The sequence below is a fragment of the Mesocricetus auratus genome, unplaced genomic scaffold, assembly GCF_017639785.1.
Source record: "Mesocricetus auratus isolate SY011 unplaced genomic scaffold, BCM_Maur_2.0 Super-Scaffold_100013, whole genome shotgun sequence".
NCBI lineage: Eukaryota > Metazoa > Chordata > Mammalia > Rodentia > Cricetidae > Mesocricetus > Mesocricetus auratus.
This window is the reverse complement of record NW_024429196.1, coordinates 9,891,523-9,918,778: the sequence shown is the minus strand read 5'-3', so window position 1 is coordinate 9,918,778 and position 27,256 is coordinate 9,891,523. Positions and strand designations below refer to the sequence as shown.

At 47.2% G+C, this 27,256-nt stretch overlaps 1 protein-coding gene across 3 annotated transcripts in view; it reads left to right on the top strand.

Moving 5' to 3' along the window:
- The window catches only part of Jcad (junctional cadherin 5 associated), a 41,328-nt gene extending 27,639 nt beyond the window's left edge, over window positions 1-13,689 (top strand). For all 3 annotated transcript variants that reach the window (XM_005085169.4, XM_040755353.1, XM_013124556.3), the window contains 2 exons: window positions 3,778-7,424; window positions 11,040-13,689. In XM_005085169.4, the coding sequence (XP_005085226.1) occupies window positions 3,778-7,424; window positions 11,040-11,074 (3,682 nt within the window). In that variant the 3' untranslated portion in view covers window positions 11,075-13,689. The remainder of the gene's footprint in view (window positions 1-3,777; window positions 7,425-11,039) is intronic.
- The last annotated feature ends 13,567 nt before the right edge of the window (window positions 13,690-27,256 follow it).

Sequence of the window (27,256 nt, the reverse complement as noted above, 5' to 3'; positions counted from 1 at the left end):
ATTTCACTTATCTCATGAGGAAAAAATAATTATAAGCAGAGCCAAGACAGTTCTGCAAGCCCATCTGTCCTCCACATACCAGGTGGAATTATAAATCGGAGTGGCTTATCTAGGGTGGATTTGTCAGCATGCCCCATGATCTACTCATTCCTTTTATAAGAATTTATTCTCAATGATCTGCGACTTATATCAAGTGCTTGTGGACAAAGTGTTCCTCAAAGTGTGTTAGGACAGAATCCATGTAGTGGTCAGCACTGGTCAGATCACATGTTTATTATAGAATACAGTTTATCTATCACAATTGAAGTCTGGTGGGAATTTACCTTACCATGGAAGAATTAAAATGCAGTGGCTATGGACTTGGTGGTGTAGACCTATAACCCCTGCACTTGAGAGGAAGAGGCATAAGGATCAGGAATTCAAGGCCAGCCTGTGCTACCTGGTATCTTGCATCAACAAATTAATAATCAAACAATAGCAAAATCTCTAATGATGAATAAAACAGAATACAGTGGCTAATGGACAGGGCTTTCTCATTTCATTTCTCTTGTTAAAATTATTTCCCAGATTCTTACAAAGGCTCTGATCGGGAAAGTTGATTAACCTTTCCGTGCCCTGGCTTTCTTACCTGCCCAAGGGGGAAGTACTGGTGGTTGTAAAGTTTAAATAAGATAACTGTTTGGCACACTTGGTCCTCTGTATTGCACAGCCTAACTGTCTGATAAATGTCAGTGTCAAGTGACTTCTATGCCTCAGTTTCTTCCTTTATAAAGTAGGGATGACAGCCATTCCTCTTTGAAGCTTTGGTAGTGTGTGTGAACACTTGGTGGACCTGGCAGACAGCAGCCAAAGAACCATCCCACCTGCTGCTTGTATCCCAAGCCTTAGGGAAGATAAATGCACATGGGTCAGATGCCTGGACAGCTAAGGCTGCTTGAAACCTCAGGTCCTCACACACAGCCTTGGGGACGATGACTAGTCATGTCTGGGTTTGGTCCTTGTGCACATTCTTCCAACATTCATTTCAACAACATTCATTTAAGTTACTTTGTTAATTTATATTTTAAAAACAGTGCCTTTAGAGGGGAAACATTCTTCTGTCTGGCTAATCAGAGCAGCTGAGTTCCCTGAGCGTCTCACAGGTTTTCCTGTACTGTGCCCAGCTCTGGTCATCTGTGGGGGGCATCTGAGTGCTGTGCTCAGCATGGGAGTGCTGCCTTGTTCCTTTCTTCTGCTGCATTGGAACTGTGATGTAAATACCTGGATGCAGGCTGGGGTCATTTGGGAAGATTTGAAATATATGATGTTGAATTCTTCCATGGACCAATCAGTTCCACACATATGGAGGTGGGGCCTTGGTAGTTTAGGGTTTGGGGGCATTTTAAATGTATTTCTATTATTTTATGCATATGTATGAGGACCTGAGTATATGTATGTGTACCGTGTGCATGCAGGTGCCCACAAAGGCCAGAAGAGGGCATTGAATCCTCTGCAACTGGAGTTACAGACAGCGATAAGCTACCACATGGGTATTGGAAACTGAACCTGGGTCCTACAAGAGCAGCAAATGTTCTGAACCACTGAACCATCTCTCCAACTCCCACTGGTAGTTTTTATAAAGGCTTCCAAGGAAACATGTATGCAGTGAAAACTCCTCACTTGCTCACTTAGAAGTGTTTTCCAAATTGTCTGAGGATTAAGAGCCTCTGGGAGGAGGATGAGGAGGTAGCTCAGTAGCTAAAGCACTTGCTTTGCAAGCTTGAGAAATAGAGTTCAGATCCCTAGTACTCAAGAAAATGCCATGTGGCTGTGGTGGACCACTTGTAAGGCTTGAAAGACTGAGAAGCTACCTGGAGCTAACTGGCTGGCAAGACTAGCTGCATGTGCAAGCTCTGGGTTTGATTAGGAGACCCTGCACCAATGAGTAAGGTATGGGAGAGCAATGGCAGATGATTTCCAACATCAACCTTGGTCCCCCCATATGCATGCACATACGTATGCACCCTATGTGTTCACACATACATGTTCTCTCTCTCTCTCTCTCTCTCTCTCTCTCTCTCTCTCTCTCTCTCTCTCTCTCTCTCTCTCACACACACACACACACACACACACACACACACACACACACACACACCAGAAGAACATACAGAAGGCTGAATCAGAACAAGATCTACCAAATCTGAGCTTTCACAAGGAGAGACTTGTTAATATGCATATAGACTTGTGTCATTTAAAGGTGGACCATATTCTGAGAGGCACATCATTAGTTGATTTTTGGCATTGTGAAAATCTAATAGGTAGTAGGAGACATTGACTCTTGATGAAGCCAAGAAATCAGATGATACAAAATGCTGAGGCTGCCCCCAGCATAATCCAGCCAGAAGTACACTTTAATAATAAATAAATAAATAAATGCTTGTTTATTATCACATATATCCATAATTGTACCTGTTGTGCCTTTGTGAGACTCAGGCAGAAGGCACGCTGACATCAGCATCACCATGAAAACACAAGTAATGGGTTGCACCATAGTGTTGCCATAGCTATAATGTCATTAGGTTATAGGGTTTCCTACTCTATTATAATCTTCAGGACCACTGTCATATATGTAGTCTGTCATTGACTGAAACATGGTTTTCAGTGGGGCATGACTGTTTAGCATACCTGTGGTGATTCTCACTATCCGAGAAGTATGGGAACTGCCAGAGCTGTGGTTCCTGGAAGCACTGGGGGACCTTGCAGTTGTTTTGATTTCTGGACACCCTCAAGGTCCCAGATTCTAACACATCTAAGATACTCCTGGGCACTAGGATTTTAAAATCCCCTGGCTTTAAATGTATAATCCCCAGCAAAGTAAGTTTACAAGACTTACAAGATCATCACCCTGTAGAAACTTAACCCATGTATAGTATGGTACCCTACCCAGTTGCACTGAGCTTGACTGGGAATGGGACCCTGGGACCTGGCAGTGTGCCTCATAGGTCTCCTTCAGTGGTTCTCACATGTGCTATAGTGCAGTGCTTCAAAGAACCGACTCCTTCAGACTGCTCAGTTGATCTGGGCCATGGCTGGCCTGTGCTGCAGGTGTCCTAGGACTACTCAGGGAGAACACTACCCTCTAGGGTGCTCCCTTAATTCAAGTGTTTTGAAGTTGTGAGGTTTGTGTCCACTCTAGTACATCCAGCATCCTTAGTGTTCCTGTGGCTAGCTTGCTGCTACCACTTGGCCCTTGATGACAACACACAGGCTGTCTTCCAATCATGACTGGTGGGACTTGTTTTCTGTATAGTTGGCAAAGTCCTGTGACTGCGGACTGTCTTAATCACTGTTTTATTGCTGTGAAGAGATACCATGACTCTTAAGAAAGAAAGCATTTAATTGGGGACTTGCTTACAGTTTCAGAGGTTTAGTCTATTATCATTATGGCAAGGGAGCATGCTGGCAAGCTGGCACTGGAGCAGTGACTGAGAGCTACACCCTGATCCATAGGCAAAGAGAGACTGAGCTAGTCATGGCTTTGAAACCTTAAAGCCTACTCCCAGTGACACACTTCCCCCGACAAGGCCACACTTCTTAATTCTTTAAATTGTTTCACATAGCCCCACTACCTGGTGACTAAGCATTAAATTACATGAACCCATGGAGGTCTTTCTTATTCAAATTATCACAGGACCAATTTTTCAAAGGTGGTAACCCAAGTCTGATCTTGAGCATCCATCATTGAAGTCTACAAGGGTGTCTTTAGCCTCATATAACATCTGTTTCTCTGTTTTGCAGGTTTTTACATCAGCCCTCCTTAGCATGGTCCTCTCAGCCCCATACTGATAGCGACCACACCTATAGAAGCAGAGGAAGGCAGGAGGGCAGTGGCTTGCTGAGTCCCAGGGACCAGGAAGAGCTGGAGATCAGAGGAATGGCTCAGGCCCACAGTCTGCCCATCCATGTGAGAGAGAGTCTATGGGAAGTTGCAGGAAGGACAGAGCATGTGATAAAGAAGGCTGTTTGGGAAGAAGATCTGAGGATGCCTGCCCCTGTTAAGTGGCAGAATGTGAGCTTGGAAAGCTGGAAGCAGCCAAGGAAGTTAGGAAGGCAAGTGTCCGATGGTGAGAGAGGGAAAATGTTCCGGGACCAGTTCGTTCAAGGAGAGCACATGCTGGCATCTCAGAACAAAAAGAAATTCCAGTCATTGCCTCGAGTTCTTTCTCCCGAGAGCCTGAGTTTCACAGAAATTTCTGTTCCACTACACAATGAGCACTTAACAGGTGTCCCCAAAGTGCCATCATACCCTCCCAGCTGCCCACCACCTTTGGAACCCACAAGGAACCTTGAGAAGGCGAGTTCCTCAGGCCCTTTTCCCCGACCTAAGTTTGGAAAACCCCTTAAAACTCCTTGTTATGGCTCTCACCCACAGCCCAGGGGAGAAGATGGATTTCAGGACCAGCAACACAGGGACCCACGTGGTTCCTACCCAACAAGAAGGAGGGGTTCCAGGCATGAGCTGGGTATGCTGGACACTGGCTTAGAGCCTCCAGTGTATGTGCCTCCACCATCATACAGGTCACCCCCGCAGCATATTCCAAACCCCTACCTTGAAGATCCTGTGCCCAGGCATGTGAACAGCAGCCAGAGTCAACAGCAGCAACTCCCTGAGAAAGCTGAGGCCAACTGTCCAGTTCCTTCTGGCTCTCTTGCAGCTAGGAACCTCTATGATGCAACACCTGGCTGTCCTCCTCCAGGTCTTCCTCCACACCCCTATCGTGTTGCCACCCATGGGGATTCTGTTCAGTACATTCCATTTGACGATCCACGGATTCGACATATCAAACTAGCTCAGCCCACAGAATTCTATGAGGAGGCAAAGCTTGATGACAGAGCCTATAACACTGGTATCACTACCCAGGAACCAGCTCTTGGGAAAAGACAGTATGATGGTGCCCTTTTATCACCACAGGGTCCAGCACTCCCATCAGGCAATGAACAGGGCTCAGCCTTTGCCCATTCAAGTCCCCGGTGGCTGCGGCGCCATATTCCCATGGACACTGAACATGGAGTCTTCTCTGGCCAAATAGAACAGCATGTCATGAGAGGACTAGGAACTGAAGTAAGAGACAGCCAGGCAGAAAGCCATGCCTCTTCCCCGCAGTCACAGAGTGAGGGTACCTGTAAAACCTACACTAAGCTCAAAAAGTTTGAAACTGGGATTCAGACCAAGAAAAGTTCAAAGAAGAAAACCAATGCCACCATATTTTGTTTGGTTTCTGTCCCGGTTAAATCTGAGTCACTTCTGTCAGATACGGATACGAACAACAATGACTTAAAGCTGGAAGCTGATAAGACACATGGGCTGTGTCAGGGTACAGCTCTGGAAGAACAAAGTCTGCTGAGCATGTCTTCCACTGACCTGGAGCTGCAAGCCCTCATGGGAAGCATGGCTTGGAGAAGGACACCCCCAAGTCAAGGTCTGGAGGAGCCAGAAGACAGCCAAACTGGTGACCTCACAGTCCCCCACCTCACCAAACCCAGGGAGCTCCAGCCTTCTGGCTCATGGACAGGCCACCAGTACAGAGATCAGCAGACCCAAACCAGTTTCCCTGAAGACTCCAAAAGCTCGCATCTGTCCCTTGACACAAAGCCAGAAGGGTCCAGCAACGCAGCACTGACCCCAACATGCCCAGAGCCCACTGCCTCTGAAGCACACATGCATGCAGACTTAGCATCCAGGGACCAAAATCAGAAGCCCAGTGTACCTCACCTCAGAGGGCAAATGTCCCTCAGCCCATCTCAAAACAGTGCTTTCTCAAGGACCTCCTCAGCCATAAGCCAGGCATCTATGCCAAAAGGGGCCCCTGGTCAGCCCCCTAGGGCCAGCCCTGTACCCAAGCCAGAGGTGGTGAAGGGGGAGTCTATAGCAGGCCAATGCAACAGCACACAACTCTTTGGTCAGTTTCTCTTGAAACCAGTTAGCCGCCGGCCCTGGGATCTGATAAGTCAGTTAGAAAGTTTTAACAAGGAGCTGCAGGAGGAGGAAGAAAGCCATGGCGCTAGCGGTGGGGGCAGTAATGAGAGCAAGGAGGCAGAACAGCCACAGGACTGTACTGATTCCAGAGCCACGAGCAGGGGCCACCATGAAACCAGCCAGAAAAGGAGAGCAGAGCAGCAGCCTGCCATCCTGGTACCAGAGGATTCAGGGTTCCGGCAAGATAGACTTAAGGATGAGTTGGAGAATTGGAGTGAGGAACCAAAACCTGGCTATGCAGGTGCCCATCCTCAGTCCCTGGGCCAGTCACAGGAGGAAGACAGCAGAGGCGTTCTTGTCCAGCAGACAGATGGAAGACTGGTTGTGGAGCAGCAAAGTCAGGAGGTTCCTAATGGGGTGTGTGAGCGGGACATCAGCATAAGTCCTCGGAGCAGGATGGCTGCCAATGACACAAAAGCAGCCCCTTTTTTCTACCTGGCAGAACTGAAAGGAAGTCAAGAACTCACCAAAGTCAACCAGGCTCTAGCCTCTGTGCAGCTGGGCAGAGAGAGCCCTCCAAAGGTGGAGAGTGGTGAGGAAAGAGACACAGAGGTCCTACTGCCTCTTGCTGACAAATACCGAGGCCTCTCAACACCAGACTTGCGGTCTTTGGGGCTCACACTGGGACAAGAACAGAGTGCCTATAAATCGGAGCCCTTGGGTATAGAGAATGCAGTGGAAGTCCTCTCAAGTGAGTCTCTGCAGGAGAGGGCAGAGAGGATCCTGGGCATTGAGGTGGCTGTGGAGTCCCTCCTGCCAGGTGCCAAGAAAGGAGGACAGAGCCATCTCCCTGAGCCTGATGCAAGTGCCTGCAGCTCAGTGTCATCCAGAAAGGACTCATGGCCCAGCTTAGCACCATCAGGGGGCCCCACAGTGACTGCTGATGCCTTCTATGGCAGGAGAAAGTGCGGCTGGACTGCGAGTCCTCTCTTTGTAGGGGAAAGGGCCCCCCAGGCTTCTGTGTGCTCAGATGTGGATGGGCTCCCTGCAAGTCAGGCCACCAGTCCTGAGCCTGACACAAAGGATGAAGAGGCAAAGCCACCCTTCAAGTCCACTCTGTTCCACTGCATGGAAAAGACTACAAACGTCACAGGCTCTGAAAAGAGGCTCAGAAGCCCTTCCAAAGTGATTGAGAGTTTACAGGAAAAACTGGTATCGCCCCCAAGGAGGACGAACTCATATCGCCTGGTAAGAATGAGGGAGATCAACTCCTTGTCTCGGATGAGGTGTCTGAGCTCCAACAGTGCCAACTCCACGGAGGAGCCTGACCACCTAAAGGCCACCAAGAGTCAAGCCTGGAAAGTAGGTCGTCTGTCCTCTGTCTCTCAGGATGCCGTCCCTCAAGAAGAAAATGGGCATCTGGAAGTGCCAAGGAGGAAGCTGTCTGATCAGAGCTTGTGGTGTGCAGGTGAGGAGTTGGGCTGGAGGGCGGGGTACGGTGCTCATTTGGAGCCATGCGGCCAGCAGAAGCATGACTAGTTGCCGAGTATCCTAAACTCAACGCTGGCAATAGTTCCATAGAAAGATCCTTTGTGCAGGTGTGCTGGCACACTCTTGCAGTCCCAGCACTTAGGAGGCTGATGTGGGAAGAACTTGATGGCCAGCCAGGTGGTGGTGGCACATGCCTTTAATCCCAGAACTCAGGAGGCAGAGGCAAGTGGATCTCTGTGAGTTCAAGGCCACCCTGCTGTACAGAGTGAGTACCAGAACAGCCTTCAAAGCTACACAGAGAAATCCTCCCTGTCTTGAAAAAAAAAAAAGAGAGAAAGAAAGGAAAGAAGGAAAGAGAAAGAAATAAAGGGAAGGAAGGAAAGATGTGTTGCTGTACAAGCTTGGCAACTGAGCTCTAGATCTCCATCTAAGACCCTGGTAACAGTCACAGGAGAGAACCCAGTTCACAGAGTCATGGACTTCCACATGTGTGCAAGAATAATGAGTACATTTAAAAATAAACAGACTCACTTAGAATTACCCAGAAGCTTTCTCAATTAAGAATCAAGATCTTGTCCTGTATTTTGAATAATTATATTATTGTTTTAGTTGTCTAAGAAAACAGCACATAAAATTGTCCTTGTAAACAACTCTGAATGTGCTGCCAAGGTGGGACATTACACAGAGCACTCCAGCCTGGCTGTGGCAGCTCAGGGCACATGCTGCCAAAATAATAGGTGTGCACCCAGATGATCCTGTTGGCTGCTCTTTGTCAACTGGATATTTTCACTTTTTGCTTTGTTTTGCTTTGTTTTGTTTTGTTTTGTTTTGAGATGAGGTCTGTCTTTGTAGACCAGGCTGGCCTAGGACTCACAAAGATCCATCTGCCTACAGAGGCCAGAAGAGGGCATCAGATCCCCTGAAACTGAAGTGACAGACAGTTGTATAGATATAAAATATACACCCAGGTTTTAAAGTCTCAATACATAAGAACAAGAGATATCTTAATAATTTGACATTGAAATGTTACATGTTGAATGATAACATTCTGAAATGAACAGAATATACTTAGTGAAATAAAGTATATTATTAAAGATAATTTCACCTGTTTTTTATTTGTTTTAATGTAGTTATCAGACATTTTAAAATGGCATTACATGGCTCACACATTTTTGTTGAACCTAGAGTGTCTATGAGCTAAAGAACTTACTGTGTAGTGTTGTCTTCAATGTGCCAGAAACCGAAGGGAGCAATTCAGTACCCAGCACCTGAGTGATTTGAGACTCAGCCACTCCAAGGCCTCTCCCTTATTAGTGTGGCACTTTACCTTATCCTCTATTAGCAACCCCAACTGTGTTCTCAGCACGTGAGAAGACATCTTCACTCACAAGAGCTCTGAAAATCAGCATACCTCGAACCCCAAATATAGCACTGAGCTCCCACTATCTTCTTGTGTGATCACATGGTGTTGCTACGGGCAGTGTCAAGAAGTGTTAAGTCATGGGAACTCTACTTCCTTTAGCCAGGTGGCCCTGGGGCAGTCCATCACGTGCACAGGCTCAGGCAGCTGCCCTGAGTGCCATTCCTGTACCTCTAGTCTGTAGCACCCGCAGAGTGCTCCCAGCACAGTCTTGGTTTTTGCCATCACAGTGCCTAGCATGCAAGCATGTACCAGTGTGTAGCTTTAGGCTGCAGGGAATGGAATGGAGGCCCTTCATAGGGCATCTTTTTCCAGGTGTGTTTCAGAGCATTGTTTTCTGTACATTTGTACCATCCTGCAGGCTTTTAAAAATCGTCTTCTAGGCTATGGTAAGCCTTGCTGTTACTTTGTCTCTATCTTCATTGAGGTATTGTCATTAAGTGTGTGCATATTTAAAATGCACACTATGTATGAGTGGCCATACATTGTGTGCTAAGTAAGACAATCAAGATGATTAACATACCTGTCATCTAACAGCCTCTTGATGGAGTTCAAGAGCACATGCACTTGGTACTACATCTACCCTGATGTGCTAGCCTCATGGCCCTCATTCATTTTATAGCTCAGTTTTACACTTTCCCAGTATCTCCTCTCTTCCCCAACCCCCAGGTCCTGGAAGCCACCACCCTATTCTCTGTTAACACAGGTGTCACTTAAAAGGAAATCCTACATGTAAGTGACATCATGCAGTGTTGTGCTTTCTCAGCTTAGCACAATGTCTCCAAGGTTTATCATGTGTCATTTTAAGTGACAGAATCCCCCCATTGAGGCTGAATAATATTTGTGTGTATTTATGTATAGACATTTTCTTGTTCCTCTGTTGGCAGACACATGGGTTGTTCCCATGTCTTGACATAAATGTTCCATATAAACAGTACAGTGAGCATGGATGTGCAGCCATGTTGATTTCCTTTCCAGTAGTGAGATTGCTGGATTATGTAGTCATTCTATTTTTGTTTATATTGTTTGAAGAATCTCTATGTTTTAATGGCTATCATGTACTCTTACAGATTTGTTGACCACTTTCTCATAAAAATTTAGGCATGTTAAGGCAGGGAGCTCTGACTATAGTAGGCACACACGTGAGCCTCCAGTGTGCTAGGCCTCTAGAGCTCAGAGGGTGAGAGTCTCCTCTCAGCAATATGCATTTCCCATTCTAGTGGCAGTCGGGTTGCTGCCCCTCAGTATGGTGCTCCATTTGGGAAATCCAGGTCATCGGGGCTCAGCATAAGATTTTCTACTTCAGGCTGTAGAAGGTCATTGTGGTGTGAGAAGGTACTAGAAGGTGTACTGACAGGCAAGCCACCCATCCTGGTCCTGCCTGCTGGCTGGTAAAGCTGGAGACTGGAAAACCTCTTCTTTCTGTTTTTTTTTTTTTTTGACATTTCAGGTTCCCCAAGCCTTAAAGAGAAGAATTAGTTCATAAAGATGCTTTCAAATCCTCTCAAGGAAGGATAGGAACTCAAGGTTCTGAGTTCAAATCTCTTCAACCAAAAGCCAGTTGTAGCAGCATATGTGTAATCTCAATGCTGAGCTAGCCAAGACAGGATTTCTTGGAGATCATTGAACAGCTAGATCAGGCAAATCAGTGAGCTCCAGGTTCAGCAAGAGACCTTACCTCAAAAAGTAAGGTGGTCATGCAGGGAAAGAAAAAAAATCAAGAACAACATGGAAAGCAATTGAGGAAGACATTGAATATCAACCTCTGGTGTCTGAACACACTTGTGTACACACACAGGAACACACACACAGACACACAAAGAGACACAAACACACACACATGTACACACACACACACAAGACAACAAAAAGAATCAGTGTTAGGTCAGGGTGTTGCTGCTGGCTAAGGTCAATGAGTTTGTTATGTATGTTGTACTCTGAGTACCAGGAAGATCAGTATACTGGATCAGCTTTGCTCATCTGCATTTATTTGGTAACAATCATGTACATTTCTTGAAAACAACATGTCAGCCATAGTTTCTTATCCCCTGGTGAAATAAGTTTGCCGAAGTGTCTAAAAATCAGTTCTCTATGCATGTGAGTTTTGTTCTCTAATTTATTTCAATGTGACAGGTGAATGTTCCACTGATCCTCCTTCCTTCTTGTTCCCAGAGTCCTATGATCCCAGCCGAGTGGAGAGGGTATGATGGATGCTGGTGAAGCGTCCCCACCTGTACTAATGGGAGTGTTCTCCGGTGAACTCACATGCCTTGTCCAGGCTGAAGCTGGAAATGGCTGGGTTTTCAGTGTCCTGACTCCTCCTCTGCCCGTCCGTGGGAAATTGGCCATCCCGACAGGATTGTTGTGGCGCTAAAGCAGTGGCGTGCTAACATCATCTGTCTTTAGAGCATGGTTATATAATTCCCATATTTAGAAAAGAGTTTTCACCAGTTCCCCTTCCAGGTGGATTAGGCTGAGCTGGTAAATAGCTTGGTGTTAATCTGTGTTATGTGAAAATTCTAATAGGGAAGATGCAGTGGGTGATTTTGGTTAGGCCATAACATCATCCATTCCCTGAGGTATTTCCCCAGCTCATGCTTAGGAGTGGGACCAGGCCTCCTCTTGGCATTTACAGCTATGGGGAATATGAGTGAGGATGTGCCACCATTTTTACTACTTGACCTTCGGCAGTGTGGGGTAACTTGTAAGTAACTGCTACAGACTTACAGCAGCTTCTTTGTGTTCCCAAGGGTCACACTCACACAGTAACTTACCCAAGAAGCAAACATGCTGCGCTCTGCTTTGCACTCAGTCTTCCCTAGGTTTTACTTTCTGTGTGAATGTTTAGATATTCTTTATATGAAAAATAATTGCTGGTTTAAAATAGACCATGGTAACAAAGTAACTATATTTCTTTTTATAAAATTGCTATTTTTCTATGATGTGTAAACAGTTGTTAGGTGGCAGATTTTTAAGGAAGTGCTATTTTATTTAAGAGTCTATCCCTGTGTGTGTGAGGGACCCAAGAGGGCCCACCTCGGCTCTACAGCCGTCACCCCTGCTCCAACTTCAGCTCTGCTGCTTTTAACTCTGTGTCACAGAGTGTCAATGAAGACCAGTTACAAGTTCATTAACTCTCACAAAGATGTTTTCCTACAGATGGAGCTCTGAGGTTACATTTCAAGACATCCCTCTCAAAATTGGTCATTTTGCAACCATGTCAACTACAATTGCCAAAACTCCATAGTTTTCATCTTGTATTTCTGTGGGGAATCTGCCCCAAGAAGAAACTTTTCTCTTGCCTCCCGTGTTGCTCCTTTGAAGAAAGATATATTTTTGTCTAGAATGATCCTGATGATTAATCTTACACATTCTAAGCAGTGCTTGGGAACAGTACACAGGTGGCGTTGTATGTGTACATACGTTGCGAAGGAAGTCTCAAGAGGCCTATGGTGCTACTCCTGCATTTGCCTGTATAGTTTATGCACTTCTGGCAATTCATCATTCTGTCTGAGGAAGGTATCCTTGCTACCTAACATTTTCCAAAATGTTTGTGCCCTTTTTTCCCTTTCCTACCTCCCCCTTCTTTTTTTGTTTCCTCTTGCTCTCCTTTTGAGACATTTAGTTAATCTATTTTCAGACCCGTCAGATTTCTTCAGTGTAAGTCCATAGCTGGTCTGCCCTCTGGCCCTAAGACAGACTTTTATGGCCTCTTATCTACACATATGCACAATCTTATTTTATTTCCCAAGAACCTCACATGTTGTGACTGAACCACACAGAACAGAACCCAAGCACACGCCTTCCCAGATGTCCACGCCTGCAGTTTTGCTTTGTGCCTGTCCCTCATGCTCATCTTCGTCCCAAGCGTGGCTCTCATGGAGAGAGGCAGGGGATGTAGGTCTCCCTGGGGCAGTGGGCAAGCAGGTTGGTAATCTGCAGTGGTGGCTGAATCATCTGCTAGGGCCAAGTGAAGGTTGAGCCACCTGCTGGACTCTGTGGGGCTGCCCATCCCTCCTTAAAATAAAGCAAAGGCAGCCCTGTGCATGTGTCCATATGTGCAGACACACTGACTTCCTGTCTCATGACCTGACACATCCAAAGACTGTTTAAGAGAAAGAAGGATCCTGAAGGAAAGCTGTTGTGCCTTATGTATCTCAGTCTGGAATGGGCTGCTCTTCCATTTTGTTTGAAATCATATCATGCTTCCCTGCAGCCATTCAGTCAAAATAGCAAATATTTATACTTTAACCTTAATTTTTCCAGATTCAAGCTCATATGCAAATCTTTTGGAAGGAAGCGGTAACATTGAATTTAGTAACTTGAAAATTTGATCTTTAACTTTTCATACCCAAGGTGATATATATCTGACCAAAAATTGTCTTGGTGGGGTCTTGAGTTCAATACTAACCATCATTTCCTATGTAAATTTTACACTTTCCCATGACTGTTGGTAGAAAAAGTTTTCTATATTTTGTGTTTGTCAATTGTTTTTCTCATTACACATGTTAGCATTCAATAATTTGGAGCTTGTAGAATTAAAAGTTATAATTTTGACCATTTGAACTAAAAATTCTAGGAGAAATTGTACTTATGTTGTTTCTGAAATTGCAGAATGGAGGGGGAAATGGTGGTTTGGGGGCTCTTCGGGGAAATTTTTCTGAAGGATTGAAGATGATGTATCGTTTATCATATTCAATTGTGTTTCTTTAAGCCCTGGAGACCCCGTAAAGATGCATCTGGCCCCCGGATAAGACCATCACAATGATATCCATAATTATAAACATTTATTTCCTTTATTAATAAAAGACCCTGAATCATCTTTGGTATTGTGGCTCCCTTACTGAGACAGTAGATGCGGGTTCTGGTTGAGTTGACAGCCACAGGAAGATTGCTGACCATTAAGGCATATGTCATCATGTGGCACCCAAAGAGTTTGTCTGCCCAATTTGACTTGTTATTGCTTGTTTGAAATGCTTAGATAATAAATACACCATTGTCGGCCCAACACCTCCTCCAAAGTGACCAGGGCAGTAGAAGTCTTGAGAGCAGTTGTGAGTGTTGGGGATCATCGTCTGCGGTGGGATTGGCTGTGCTAGGGCAGCTGAAGTCAGGGTGAGGTGAAGTAGTGCTAAAGCTGTTACAGGCAGGGGTTCGTTTCCTTTCTGCTTTGTTTTCGACTGCACATTTTGTACATCTGTGAGTGGGAGGAGAATTGTCACTCAGGGCAGGATCTAAGAGACACATTCCAAGTGGCCTTTGAAGAGCCTGAATGGTGGGAGGTCCTTGTCCCAGAACGTGGGTTGGTTCACTCTGTGACCCTCAATTGGAAGAAGGGGGAAATGATTAAAAACCACCATAGAGAGACTGGTCCCCAGCCTGTATGTTTTGTTAAAAAGAAGAATGGTGAGGTCAAGTCTATAAATTCAGACCGCAGCCCCTTGAAAAGGTCCCTGTGGTCTGAGCGCCTGCTCAGAACAATCCAGGCTTCAGCAGCATTGTGGGAGGTAGCCCGGATTCCTGCCTGTTGGTGGCCTTGACTTGGAGAGCCTCTCTGTCTCAACTGGGATTGTTAATGTAACAGAGGCCAGGGAGGGGCTTGCGAGGGTACAGATAGCCCAGTCTACCGTCTATCTGTAAGCCTCACAGGACAGCCATTCTGCTGCTGCTCCTCTCCTACGGCTGCCTCCCTGGAGCCTCACCTCACAGCAGAGCCCAGGTGTGTGACACTGAGCAAGAGGGAGACCCAGGCAAGTTCAGGGCGAGAAGCAGAACTCAGCAATGAAAACCATGTGTCAGAGTCAGGGAAAACTGACCCCTGTCCAGATGGTAAAAATCAGCTAAGTCCTTATCATCGGGGTTAGCTGCCACTCCAGTCCCCCCTGAGTCAAACAAGCTGAGCATGCCCAAAACCATAAAATGCAGTAAGGATAAGGCCCTGGGACCCAGAGGAACCTATGTCTGCTCATTCTTTTGCCCAGCACTCAGGGCAAGTGGAAAGGGTTCTGAAGACAGCCCTGTGGTGTCACCCTCCTGGTAGGGCAGTCCAGGAGAACCTTGGGACAGGGAATAATCACAGGGAGCACGGCAAAGCACAGCTCAGCAGCAGGTGGGATGGCAGGGTGGGGGCCTCTACTGTCTCAGTGTGGCCAACCTGCTCTGAATCTGTGCTCCGGATAACTTTCACAAAACTGCCTGTGTTTGCCGTCTAACTGTGACACAGAAACCGCATAGATGCCAAGTGCAGTGGCCCAGCGTGTGGGTATTGCAGGGACAGTTGGCATAGCATCCTCACTCTCCACCAGAACTCACAGGGTTGAAGGTCCTTCCCCCACAGAAACTCATTGATGCAGTGACCTATGGTCCATTCCGAGGGCTAGGTACCAATTTCTAGTCCCTCATGAACCACTTATCTGCCTCTCTTGCTAGGATAAATGCATCTGCCATGCACAAATGGCCCTGGCATGAGTGGGTAGCCAAAGCATGGAGACCGTAGCCAAGCTTGATACTGTGGAGGAAGTTCTGTTAGGGTATTTTGCAGGCTTTAGGTTGGGTCCCTTGTATTTCAGGATTCTGCCTGTCCAGCATGCCTGTTCTGTAAGCAGATAGAGGTTCCATGTCCCATCATGCTCTTGTCTTGTTGCTGCGAGGTAGACTAATTGTAAACCAAGCTGCTGTTCCTGGGTTTTCAAAAATGGGGACCAGCAAGATGGCTCTGTGGGTAACGGTGCTTGGCAATAAGCCTGGGACCAACATGGTGGAAGGAGAGAACTGACTCATGCGAGTTGTCCTCTGACCTCCACATGTGTGCTGTGGGACACACAACACAAATCAATACAATGGCCCAGGGAGATGAGTCCACATAAAGGTTCTTGCCTCCAAGCTTGGTGACCTGAGATCAGTTCCTGGGACCCTTGTAGTGTGCCTACACACACACACACACACACACACACACACACACACACACACACACACACACACACACTAACAATTCCAGAAAGAAATGTGTCCTTCCTTCCAGCTGGAGCTTCTCTTTCCCATTGGCTTTTTCAGGCCGGTTCCCTCTCTGCCTAGCTGCCACGTATGTGTGGCTCAGGCTCGCTGGGGACCTTGGAGGCCATCCAAAACTTCAGTTCACCTTAAGTTTCAAAGCAAGGACTTTCCCTCACTTGGTTGATAATTTAATTCACAGGTTAAGGTACAAATGAAAAGTTCCCTGACCAAAGCAACACTGAAAAATGAAACACAACCAACCCCTAGGACTGATGGTCCCACCCTAGGCCTGTCTCTGCTATTAACCAGCCTTGAACCTGGCCACCCACCCTGGAATGGGAGAAGGGGATTGAACTTTCTATGGTTCTTTCCAGCTCTGGGATTGGGTGACTAGTTTTTGGCAGACCTGGAATTCATAGGAATCCTTACCCAGCCAGAGGAGCAGGAAGTAGACGAACTTGTGGCTGTGTGGGTCTGACCTGAGCACGGGAGCCCTGCTGTTGTTACCTCAACCAGGGTGGTCCTTTTCCCACTTCTCTTGCTTCCCTGCAACTCTGTATCCACTCAGGGCTGGTGGTATTGGATCCTGGGGCACGACAAGGGCTGTTAATGGCTGCAGCCCACAGCCCTGCAGTCAGCCTTCCCTGTGGATGGCCTTTCCTGGAGTGTGGGGTGTGAGGTCTTCCCATGCTCTCAGGTGCGGATTGCTCCCATCAGGCTCGCTTAGACCCCACGTGTGGCCTCTTTTCTGGGTGTTCAGCCAATAGCCTGCATGCTGTAAACATTGTCATTGGCAGGGATCTGCAGGCAGCATTCCATGGGGATCGGTGCTGGTACGTGGGTTCAGCGGCCTCTGGTTTGGTTTCAGTAGGAGAGCCCAGTTGTCGTCTGAGTTTAAAGAGAGTCCAAGCACTCTCCATTTGCTGTTTCTTTTCTTCACTGCCTCTGCCCTGTGTTTCCTACAGCTTTGACTGCTAATGTTTTTACCCAGCTCCATCCTACTGGAATATTCTGAGCTTAGGATAGCAGGGTCAGTTTGTGTAGAGATACTGTGCCTTTATTTATCTGGCATTTGTTTGGGGTACTTCAAACACAACGTGAAAACAAGGAAACAAACACTAGCAATTCCTTACTGCGTGCCACACATATCATATGTGTTGACTAGTCTAATGGGACACCAAGTGGACTCAGGGTGAGCAGCTGCTATTGACACATTGCTTGCAGCAACACAAAGCTCCAAACCTGTTTCTGTAACCAAGTGCATGCTGGTCATCTTAGCTTCCTGCACCCTAAGAAGATAAGAGAACTGGTATTTAATTAGAAAACACAAAGGCAGAGTTCTTAAAATACTGCATATTTGTGAAGATCTGGTACAGTTATCCATGCCAGCGCTGCACTCAGCAGCGGCTTAAACAAGATGGGAGCTTATTTTTATCACAATTTGAAGGGACTTAGAAGTTGGCAGTCCAGGCCTGGCATGTTGGTTCAAACGCAATTCTGTTCCAGAATCCTCATACAGTAGCTTCCATCCTAAAGGAATCTCATGGACCAAGAAGCCTATTGGAGTGCCAGCTATCACCAATACTTCCTAGATGGCCATTGAGAAAAATCTCCCCCCAGATGGATTAATTCCTTTTGAAGGGTTTTCCAGGAAGTCCTATATTTCTAAGCCCATATTCCATTTCCAAGAAGTTAAATGGTCAAACTAGCTTCAAGGAAGTCCAGGGACTATTACCTGTGTAACTGGGCACCACTGGGGATAGTCAGTGTTCTTAAAGAAGACAGTGGCCATGGGTATTGCCTGGTATCCAGCAGATTTGGCATTCTTTCTCTGGGCCAGATAGATAGACACTGGTCAGTCAGTCAAGGGCTGAGGAGCATGTGTGTGCCAGATTCTGGGGAAAGTTGTTGAGACATGACTGTCCTACCCAGGCACACTGGAGATCCATCTCATTGAAAACGGAGCATTCTCAGAGACCAGGGCACTTTCACTGGAGCCAAGGACAAGCCATGGGTGAAAGGGCCAACTCTGACGACCTGCCCTGCAGTCTGCAGGGATGGTGGGACACAGACACAGACCACTGGACACATGTGGACTGGGTGGGTTGGCCAGAGAAGGAACTCAGGGCTGGAGAAAACCAGCAGAGCTCACACAGCCCAATACACTGGTTTTTCTTTGGACCTCCAGCTCACAAATAAGGACACAGAGACTTATTATTGATTATGAAAGCTCGGCCTTAGCTTAGACTTGTTCCTAACTAGTTCCTATAACTTAAATTAACCCATCTCTTTTAATCTACATTCTTTTATGTGGCTCGGTTACCTTTACTCTGTACTGCCCACCCCTGCTTTCTCTGTGTCTGACTGGTGACTCTGCTGGAAGTCCCGCCTATTTCTCCTGCCTACCTATTGGTCATTCAGCTTTTTATTACACCAATCACAGCAATACATCTTCACGATGTACAAATTCCCCGCAACACAGCCCCCTTACCCATCCGCTCCCTGAAGGCCCAGACCCCTTTTCCTTGGGATACTGCTGAGTCAGCAGGAGGCTGCAGGAGTCCTTGCTCCTACAGTAGTGACAGGATTCTTTCAGTGTGGGGTGATGCTTTTTAATCCAATTAGAGGCGAAACCTAATGTTAGTTTACATGTCTTCCCTGAGACCCTTAAGTCTATGTAAATCTTTGATAACAGATTATCTTCAGAATTTTTAGGAAGTAAGAAGGTCAAGAGAAAAAAAATCACTATTTAGGCCAGGCTGGCCTTGAACTCGTGCTCTTCCCACCTCAGCTCCTGAGCTAGGATTGCAGATGTGTACCACCAAGCCCCGTTATTCACTTACCTTCCTTTCCCCTTCTTGTTTTTCTCTATACTTCTCTAACCATCCCTCTTCTGTCTCAAGTCTTTGTTTGTTTTGAGACAGGTCTTACCGTGTAACTCTGGCTGGCGTGGAACTTACTAATTAGACCAGGTTGACCTCTAGCTCACAGAGATCTGCCCTACCACCTCCTCCTCCAGAGTGTTGGGATTAAAGATTCGCACCACTCTTTTTTATGCATATGAAATAAAGCCTGTGATACTTATTCATCTTTTTGAGTCTGACTTATTTCACTTACGATGAAATCCCATAAACTTTGCTTTTAAATGACAGGGGCTTTATTCCTTTATGGCTGAGGAATAACTCCATTGTGTATATATACCTCGTTTTAATCCATGCACTGATTAATGGATACCTAGGCTGACTCCATGACCTGATTATTGTGAATAGTCAACAAGGCCAAACTTTGCAAATGACAAGTCACAAAATGATGGCATATGAGTTCTAAAGACCGATCATGACAAATAAATAAATAAACTTTTTACCTTTCTCAGTTCAAAACTTCAAGGTAAGGGAAGCCAGCTGCTGTGTCACAAACTCCCAAGCAGTCCCGTAGAAGGACACACATCAGCTTGCATTGGGCAGGGATCTTGGGCCCTGGACAGATCTTCAGATAACATCTTGGATACTGCTTTATGACAGTGGCCCTCAAGCCACAGCCCCCCAACCCCGGCCCCAGAAGCAATGTGGATACTAGATGATGCCTGTGCTTTTAAATGATGAACAAAGCCTACCGGTGATGGTAAGTTCCTGCCTCTTTTACTAGGACCCCAGCCCTACACTGAGCCACCACCCAAGTTGCCTTGAAGAACATGCATGCTGATGGCCCCATCATTTTGACCTGGTGCCTACCCTTTCTGTCTTGTACTAGGGAAGAACAAGAAGTTAATGAGGTGTGACCTCTGACCTCTGTCTTTGGGAGAGGCCTTTTATGCCTGAGCTTAGATGGATGAACACAGGGCTGCACAGTTCACACCAAAGTTTTAAAGTGACTCTTTCCTGCAAGGATGTTTCTCCCTGAGGATTTCTTGACAGCATAATTGCACCCATATTATAACTGGCTCAGCTCCATCCCATGCATGCAAGGACATAGTGTGAGGAAAAGCTAAACTCAGTAGAATGCATTGTTTCCTTTACAGTGGCCACTGTGATTGAGTTCGTATGCCTCCAAAGGACACCTCGGCTTCATTTACAGCTTAGGCAAAAGTTCAAATGACAGAACCATTGCTCGTAGCAATTGTCCTGTATCACACACTGAAGGAGTGTTGCCCGAGGAAATAAAATGTGCATGCCCAAGTGGGGCGTCGGTACACCTTGACCACCTTGCACGTGGTCTGTGTTTCTCCTGTTGCCATTGGCATGAGAGAGAGGGATGCTGTCTGATGGGTTGCTCTGAAACACGCACATACACACACATGCTTTGAGACAGGGGCTTGTTACATAGCTAAGGATGTATAACAAGGGGCAAACCCTGCTTCAGCCTCTTGAATAACACAATAACACAAGTGCACAATGCCCAGCATTACAAACTATTTGGTTTCTATAAAGATGGAGACCAGGGCATGCATTTGAGTTTGTGGAATGCAAGTTGAAAATGTCTATGTATAGATAGTGTGTGGTGTAAGAGATAAATATAGTCTCTGGCATTTAAGTGCTTGTTCCTTGGTTGGTGGCCCTGTTTGGGGAGGCTTAGGAGGTGTGGTCTTGGCTTCTTGGTTGTCATTTGAGTTGTTCTTGTAGCCATGCCTAGTGCTTGCTGCCCTGTGTCCCTGCCAGGATGGTGATGGACTCTTGCCACTCCAGGTTGCTAAGACAGATGGCCACTGCGATACCTGGTGTCTTTAAGGTTTCTATTGCTGTGATAAATCATGACCAAAAAGTAACTTGCCAAGGAAAGGATTTTTTTGTTTGCTTGGTTTGGTTTGGTTTGGTTTTGATTTTTGAGATAGGGTTTCTCTGTGTAAAAGTCCTGGATGTCCTGGAACTCGCCCAATAGACCAGGCTGGCTTTGCCTCCCAAATGCTGGGATTAAAAGGGATTATTTGGCTCATATTTCTTGGCTCACAGTCCATTGAGAGAAGTCAGGTCAGGAACGTACAACAAGAACCTGGAGGCAGGAGCCTATGCTGAAGCCATGATGGAATGCTGTTACTGAATGGCTCCCCCTGGCTTGAACATTCTGCTTTCTTATAGAACCCAGGACAAGCTGCCCAAGGGTGGCACCGCCCACATTGACCTCCTGAAAGGCACTCGAGCCAGTTAAAGATGGCGCCAAGAGGAAGTCAGGAAGGCAAGTCCTGAGATGTTTACAAAAAAGGGTGATTGGTCGCCAAGATGGAACCAGATGAGGTCACTGTGTGAACGGCTCATGTTCACTAGGTAAAGCATAGGGCGCCTAGATGCGTTATAGGCTGACCTTTAAAACCTGACTGGCTGTTTTCCCCGCCTTGCAGTCTTTTGCTTTAAAAGATGCTTGTTGTGGGGCAATAAATGAGTTCCTGCTTGACTAGACTCCCTGCTGCATCTGATTGTCTCTAGGATCCTGGGAGGCTGAGGAATGGACAAGCAGAGCACTTACCATTCCTCAGACCCAGCTCAGCCTTCCACGGTTGGGCTAAGACCCTGCACCCTCCCACATCAAACACTGAGCCAGAAATTGTCCCATAGGTTTGTCTAAGGGGCAGTCTGGTGGAGGCATTTCCTCAAGTGAAGTTCCTGTTCACTAATGACTAACTTGTGAATGTTGACAATGAGTAAACAGGGCACTGGCTGCAGAGATACAGATACAGAGGAATGATGCACAAAACTGCCTCCAGAGGAAGCATCTGGTCTGTAGAGCCAAACTGCTGAAGGTACACAGCAGTGCTTTGCAACACAAGGAAACCAGGTGATTTCGTGGGGGTCTTTTGTCATGTAGAAGAGGCCACTGAGAAGGGGAGAGCTCTTCAGAGTTGGGCAGTGCTGGGCCCCTGCAGCCCTAGCAGAGAGGAAAGCTGCCACTTTGAGCACTCAGCTCAGAGGAGGTGGCCAGCTGCATCTAAACACTAGAGGGCAGTGTATGCTTGTGCCAGGGAGGATCAGGGGCCAGAGGCACTTGAAGCCACATTCTGTCTTCCAGGGGCCTGGCCTGCCTAAAGCTCCCGCCCTTAGGAGGTACTTGGCCTAGCACAGAAGAAAGACTTTTAGGGGCCTTTTCTTTGACTCCTGCCTTTGGGAATTGTGACCCCTGTTGCAAGCATATTTGTGTGTTATAGTTTGATAGAGTCTACAGTAATTGGGACCTTGGCCACTTACTTTGTATGCAGGAGTCATCTGTAGGAAGGATGTCTGGAGACTGACAGTGTATTTGGGAGGAGCTCAGCACAGTGTCCCGGCAAATGCTCAGTGCTAGTCAGTAGTCATCCTGCTAACCAGGACAAGAGACTTGCCCCCAAAGACCCAAGTGGTAAGAGCCTGGTCCCCAGCTAGTGCTATTGGGATGTGCTGCAGACTCTGAAAAGTTGAGCTTCAGGATGCTGGGAGTGAGGTCATAGGAGGCTATCCATCGAGGACACTGGGGTTTACAACATTCAGCCGTGCTCTCTCAAAAACCAAACCACTACAGTATCCACCCTGTCCCAGGCTTCTGTCCTGTGAGTGTAGGGAACAGCGAGGGACAGAGGCTGGGCTCTGTGTTCTGCTCAGACAAAAGTACTATAAATCTTCATCTCCCAGTGTCCACACTGACAAAGCACAGCCCTGGAGAGGCAGCCCTTCCTGGAGGCAGGAGAACAAAGTGATGATGACCTCCCAAGGGACATTTGCAAATGTCCTGGGCAGAAGGAAGGGATAACCTGGGGTCATGCTGTCATGGAAGTCCCACATCACTGCCTATGTTTAGTAATAAGAGACTCAATGAAGGAGATTCTAACCTCAGACTGCTCTCTCTCTCTCTCTCTCTCTCTCTCTCTCTCTCTCCTTCTCTCCCCACCTCTGTGTGTGTGTGTGTGTGTTTGTGTGTGTGTGTGTGTGTGTGTGTGTGTGTGCATGCTTGAGTAGATTGGGTTAATCATTTGAAAGGGAAAAAACAAGGCCTAGACTGGATTTGATGTTGGATGGTAACATCAAACTTTCAGAGTGGGATTAATTTTATGAAACCTTGATTTGCTTTTATTTCCAAAAATAAGGAAATTTTCAAATCTCTGTCTCTGTCTCTGTCTGTGTGTGTGTGTGTGTGTGTCACAGTGCATGTATAGATAGATGATGTCAGAGGACACCTTAGGGGTCAGTCTTCACCTCTTCAAGCCCCCAGGGGTCCTGCTGCCTCTGTCTGCCATCTCACCACAAGAGTGCTAGGATTACTGGTACACACTGTTGTGCTTAGCTTCTAAATGGGTTCTGGGTATTTGAACTCAAGTCCTCATACTTGCCACAAGGGCAGCAGCAAGTACATTGCCCATTTGGCCATCTCTCTAATCCCTACTTAGGTCATTTTTAAAGCTACTCAAGATGAGGCTAACAGATGGTGGGTTCTGAGGTTCGGAACTCTGGTTCTGTAGCAACCAAAATGGTAATGACTGTCCTCCCGTGACTCTGGTACTACAATGTGGCCAACCCTGCTGCAAATATGCTGAATGTGCAGACACACCTGGGTCACTCTGAATGAGGAAGGGATGTAAGCTGGCTCCCAGGTTCACACTGAACCTGGAAATACTGTTCCCGATGCACTGGGCTAGTGTCTGTTACTGGAATCAGTTTCTCTTCTTTTATCCCATGGAACGGCATTTGCTGGGGGTTTAGCCTCATGTGACTCTCCTTTGCAGCACACAGTTTCTAGTGGACCGTGCTGCTCAGGAGGCATACCATGTGACAGAAAAGGGCCAGAGCCAGGCAGCTTGCTGCACGTCATGGCCCAGGGACAGTGGCAGAGCTGGACAGAAGGCCCCAAGCAGGACGTGGCTGCACAGAACTCTGGGTGAAGTGTTTCCTCTCTGAGAATTTTAGTTTTAAGACTAAGCATTTTCTTATCACGTATTGTATTTATTTTGTATATGTGAGTGTGAGAGCCACAGCGAGGCCATAGGCTCCACCTTGTGGACCCCAGCAGTCAAACTCAGGTGGTGAAGCTTGGTGAAAAGCGCCTTTGATCTAGCCTTTTGAGACAGGGTCTAACTCTGGCCCAGGTTGGCCTAGAATGTTCAGTTGTCCTGCCTTAGCCTCCACAGTGCTGGCATCACAGGCCTGCACCACTCCACCCAGACAGAAATTTAATATTGGAAAACAACGAAACTATTTCTGCTTTCCTCATCACTAGAAACTGCCAGACACAGTGCCTAGCACTAAGTAGGCCATGAATGTCATCATGAATGCTTGCTGCCTGTTACCTGTGGGTATTAAGATGATCTTTAAAGCCTTTGCAATGCTGTCCCCTGCTGGCTAGTTCTTGAAGATGCTGGGTAATGTCCTTCAGAAACTCGGGATGTGGGGTTAGAGTGTGAAGGCTTTGTGTGCATGTGTGCTGTGTGTTGTGGCAAAGATTGTGTGCCACAGGAGCTTGCACTGAACACCCGTGTGCTGTGTGCACTGCTCATCTTGCCTGTGTATACTGAATGTTTGTGCTGAGGTGTGTGTGTGTGTGTGTGTGTGTGCGTGTGTGTGTGCGTGCGTGCGCGCACGCCCACTATCACTTTTGCTGTTGTTAACTCCAGGGGTGGCTTTTCTAGCCCTTCTGCACCTCCTTAGCAGCTAAGGCGCAGGCCCAGTATCCACTGGCAACATGGGAAGGAGCCTCAAGGCCACAGATCAGGGTCCTCAAGCCTCAGGAGATCCTTGCAGCAGTGAGCCTACTTCTCACCAAAAAGCTTCCAGCGACAGTGCACATCTGTGTGAGCCTGAGAAGCCTGGCGCGGGGGAGCTGGCTCAAGTCTGTTCTTGTGTCCTGCTCTTGGTGAACAGCGTCTTCTCAGGCTGGGACTAGCATTTCTCGGGGAAAGATGTGGGGAGTGAGTGGGAGAACCAGATCCTCCGATGAGTAACAAATGTGTTTCCCACAAAGGCCAGGGTCCATTATAGGTGCTTTCCCATTAGAAATGTTTGTGCCACTGACTGGACGGTCCTTCAGAATGGACTAGAAGTGGGTGTACACAGAGGGATGTTCAACACACAGGTGGGGTCAGACATGTCGCAGCTCCCTTTTCACTTTAGTAAAAGTACATGAAATCACATTTCTCTAGAGACCACACAGACAGCCCAGAAAGCCTCCGTAGAGAATCTAATGCAATCTTGCAGGTAGCCGACCTGCAGGTGGCCAGCTTGCAGGGGGCCTTGTTCATATCTCCTGTCAAACTGGGAGGAAGAGGGAAACAGAATGACATCCTGGTTGTCAAGGGTCCTGGCCCTGATGTACGTTTAATTGGCTGCATCCCTATCCATGCCGATTCAGAGGTTCTGCTCCTAGGTCGATGAGGACAAACCCCTCTCCCTGGTGGTTTTCCACTGAAGCCACAACAGTCACATGGAAGCACCCTTCAGTGGCAGCCAGCTTTCCAATATTGTAACAAATACCCCATGATCAACTTCGAAAGAGAAAAGGTGACTTGTAGCTCTTGTGGTGGAATAAACTGTTTACCTCACAGGTAGGGAGCCGAAGAGAGTGAGGAAAGGGCTGGGGTCTCCAGTCTCTCTCAATGACACACCCCTTTCTTAACCTAAGATGTCTCACAGAGTCCACTTGTAGAGGTCCCGCACTTGTGGTGTCCAGGAGCACACTTCCCCTCCCCGCGTGGATCAGACCTCCAAGCATGGGCCTTTGAAGGATACTTAAGATTCAGCCCGGAGAACCTTTCTGGAACCATGGCATGCTCTAAAACACGGGGCATTCTGCATACCAATTGCATGTGCTAAGCAGAGGCTCTGCCGACAGAGGGGCCAGGGTGCTCTGGCTGTGTTGGGCTTCTTGCTTTATAATCTCTTCTTTTCCCATCCCTGGGGTTGGGACAAGGGTCACATGAGCAGCACAGCTCCCACGTGTGGCACTTCTAGCAGGGATGGGACACTGGCTGTGTGAGGATGGTTGGAAGGAGAAGTGACATCCAAGTGAAGGGAGGCACCGGCACTGGAGAGGGGCTCTGGTTGCATGAAGAGCAGCGTCACCCCTGGGAAAATGAGCCTCAGCCCAGGCTGTATTGCTCTCTGACGTCTACAGTCTACTTCCTCCCCATCTCCACTCTGACCTGTCCTCTGTCCCCCTTCCTTTCATCAAGGAATTTCCTTCCCAAGTTTGTCCAGGAGGTAGGCACCCCAAACATTGTCTATCCCCTTCTCTGACCCTTCCAAGATCTGGCTATCAGGACTTTACCCAGGAGCCTGAACCAAAACTTAGAGCAAGGAGAGGCTCTGTTTTGTTTCTAATTCAGTTCGGTGGGGGTTTTTTGTTTGTTTTGACAGTTTTATACATGTATATAATGCATTCTGGTTACTCACCTCCACCTCTCTCTCTCTCTCTCTCTCTCTCTCTCTCTCTCTCTCTCTCTCTCTCTCTCACACACACACACACACACCTCTTCCTGGCAGTCCCTTTTCCTTTGGCTTTGTTGTGTGACCATTTGGTTTAATTGGGACTATGGGTGAGACCACTGGATTGAGACAATCCACTGGAGTCTGGTGAGGTCTCAGCTGGAAGCAGTGACTTCCCTTTTCCCTAACTCTCTCTCTAAGAAATAGTTCAGCAATGGTGGTTTAAGTCCCTTGAGCCCCTCCTCCACCCTTGTCTGGCTGTTGATGGACCCATTCTGTGCAGACTGGGTGCAGTTGTCCTGGGCTTGTGATTGCAGTAGCTGCGTTTCTCCCCATCTTCCCGCTCTTATTATCATTCTGTTCCCTCTCCCCTGATATTTGCTGAGCCCAGGAGAGGATAGTACCATTGTCTTCTTTACAGCTGAGCACTCAGCTGTCACCTATTTTCACACTTTGTACAGCTATGGGTATCTGCAATTCACTGGTGTTACTGGAAAGTAAGGGTGTCTGAGGAAGGCCGAGAGTGGCAGCTCCCATGTCCCAGATTTCATCTTTCATCTTCTGACAATCACGGATGAGTCCCTGTGTCATTAGGTAAGAAGGTAGCCCAACTGATGGCGGTGGGTTTCTTAAACCAGGGTTAGTCAGGAGAGGGTCCTGGTACTGGGTCACACAATCATTAGACAGCCAGCATTGTGGTGCAGCTCAGTGAAGGGGCTCAACCCTGTTGTGGGTGCTATAAGTATGAGAGCTTGACCCAGAGTTAGCTTGTTTGCTTTCTTTCATTAAACTGCAGTAGCTGCCCCAGCTCGTAGGTGGGTCGTCCTGTGACTACAGGGTCCAGTCATTTGGACAGGTATGTAACAGGGCATTTCCCTGGCCCCAAAGTTTGGGTTAAAATCCCTTCTGTCTTCTGTTTTGGACATCTGGAAATTCTAGGGCTGGAGTGGAAGTCGGAGCTGCATTTAAAGGCTCAAATGTCTTTTGTTTAGTCTCAAGCAGATTAGGGAATTAGTACTTCTC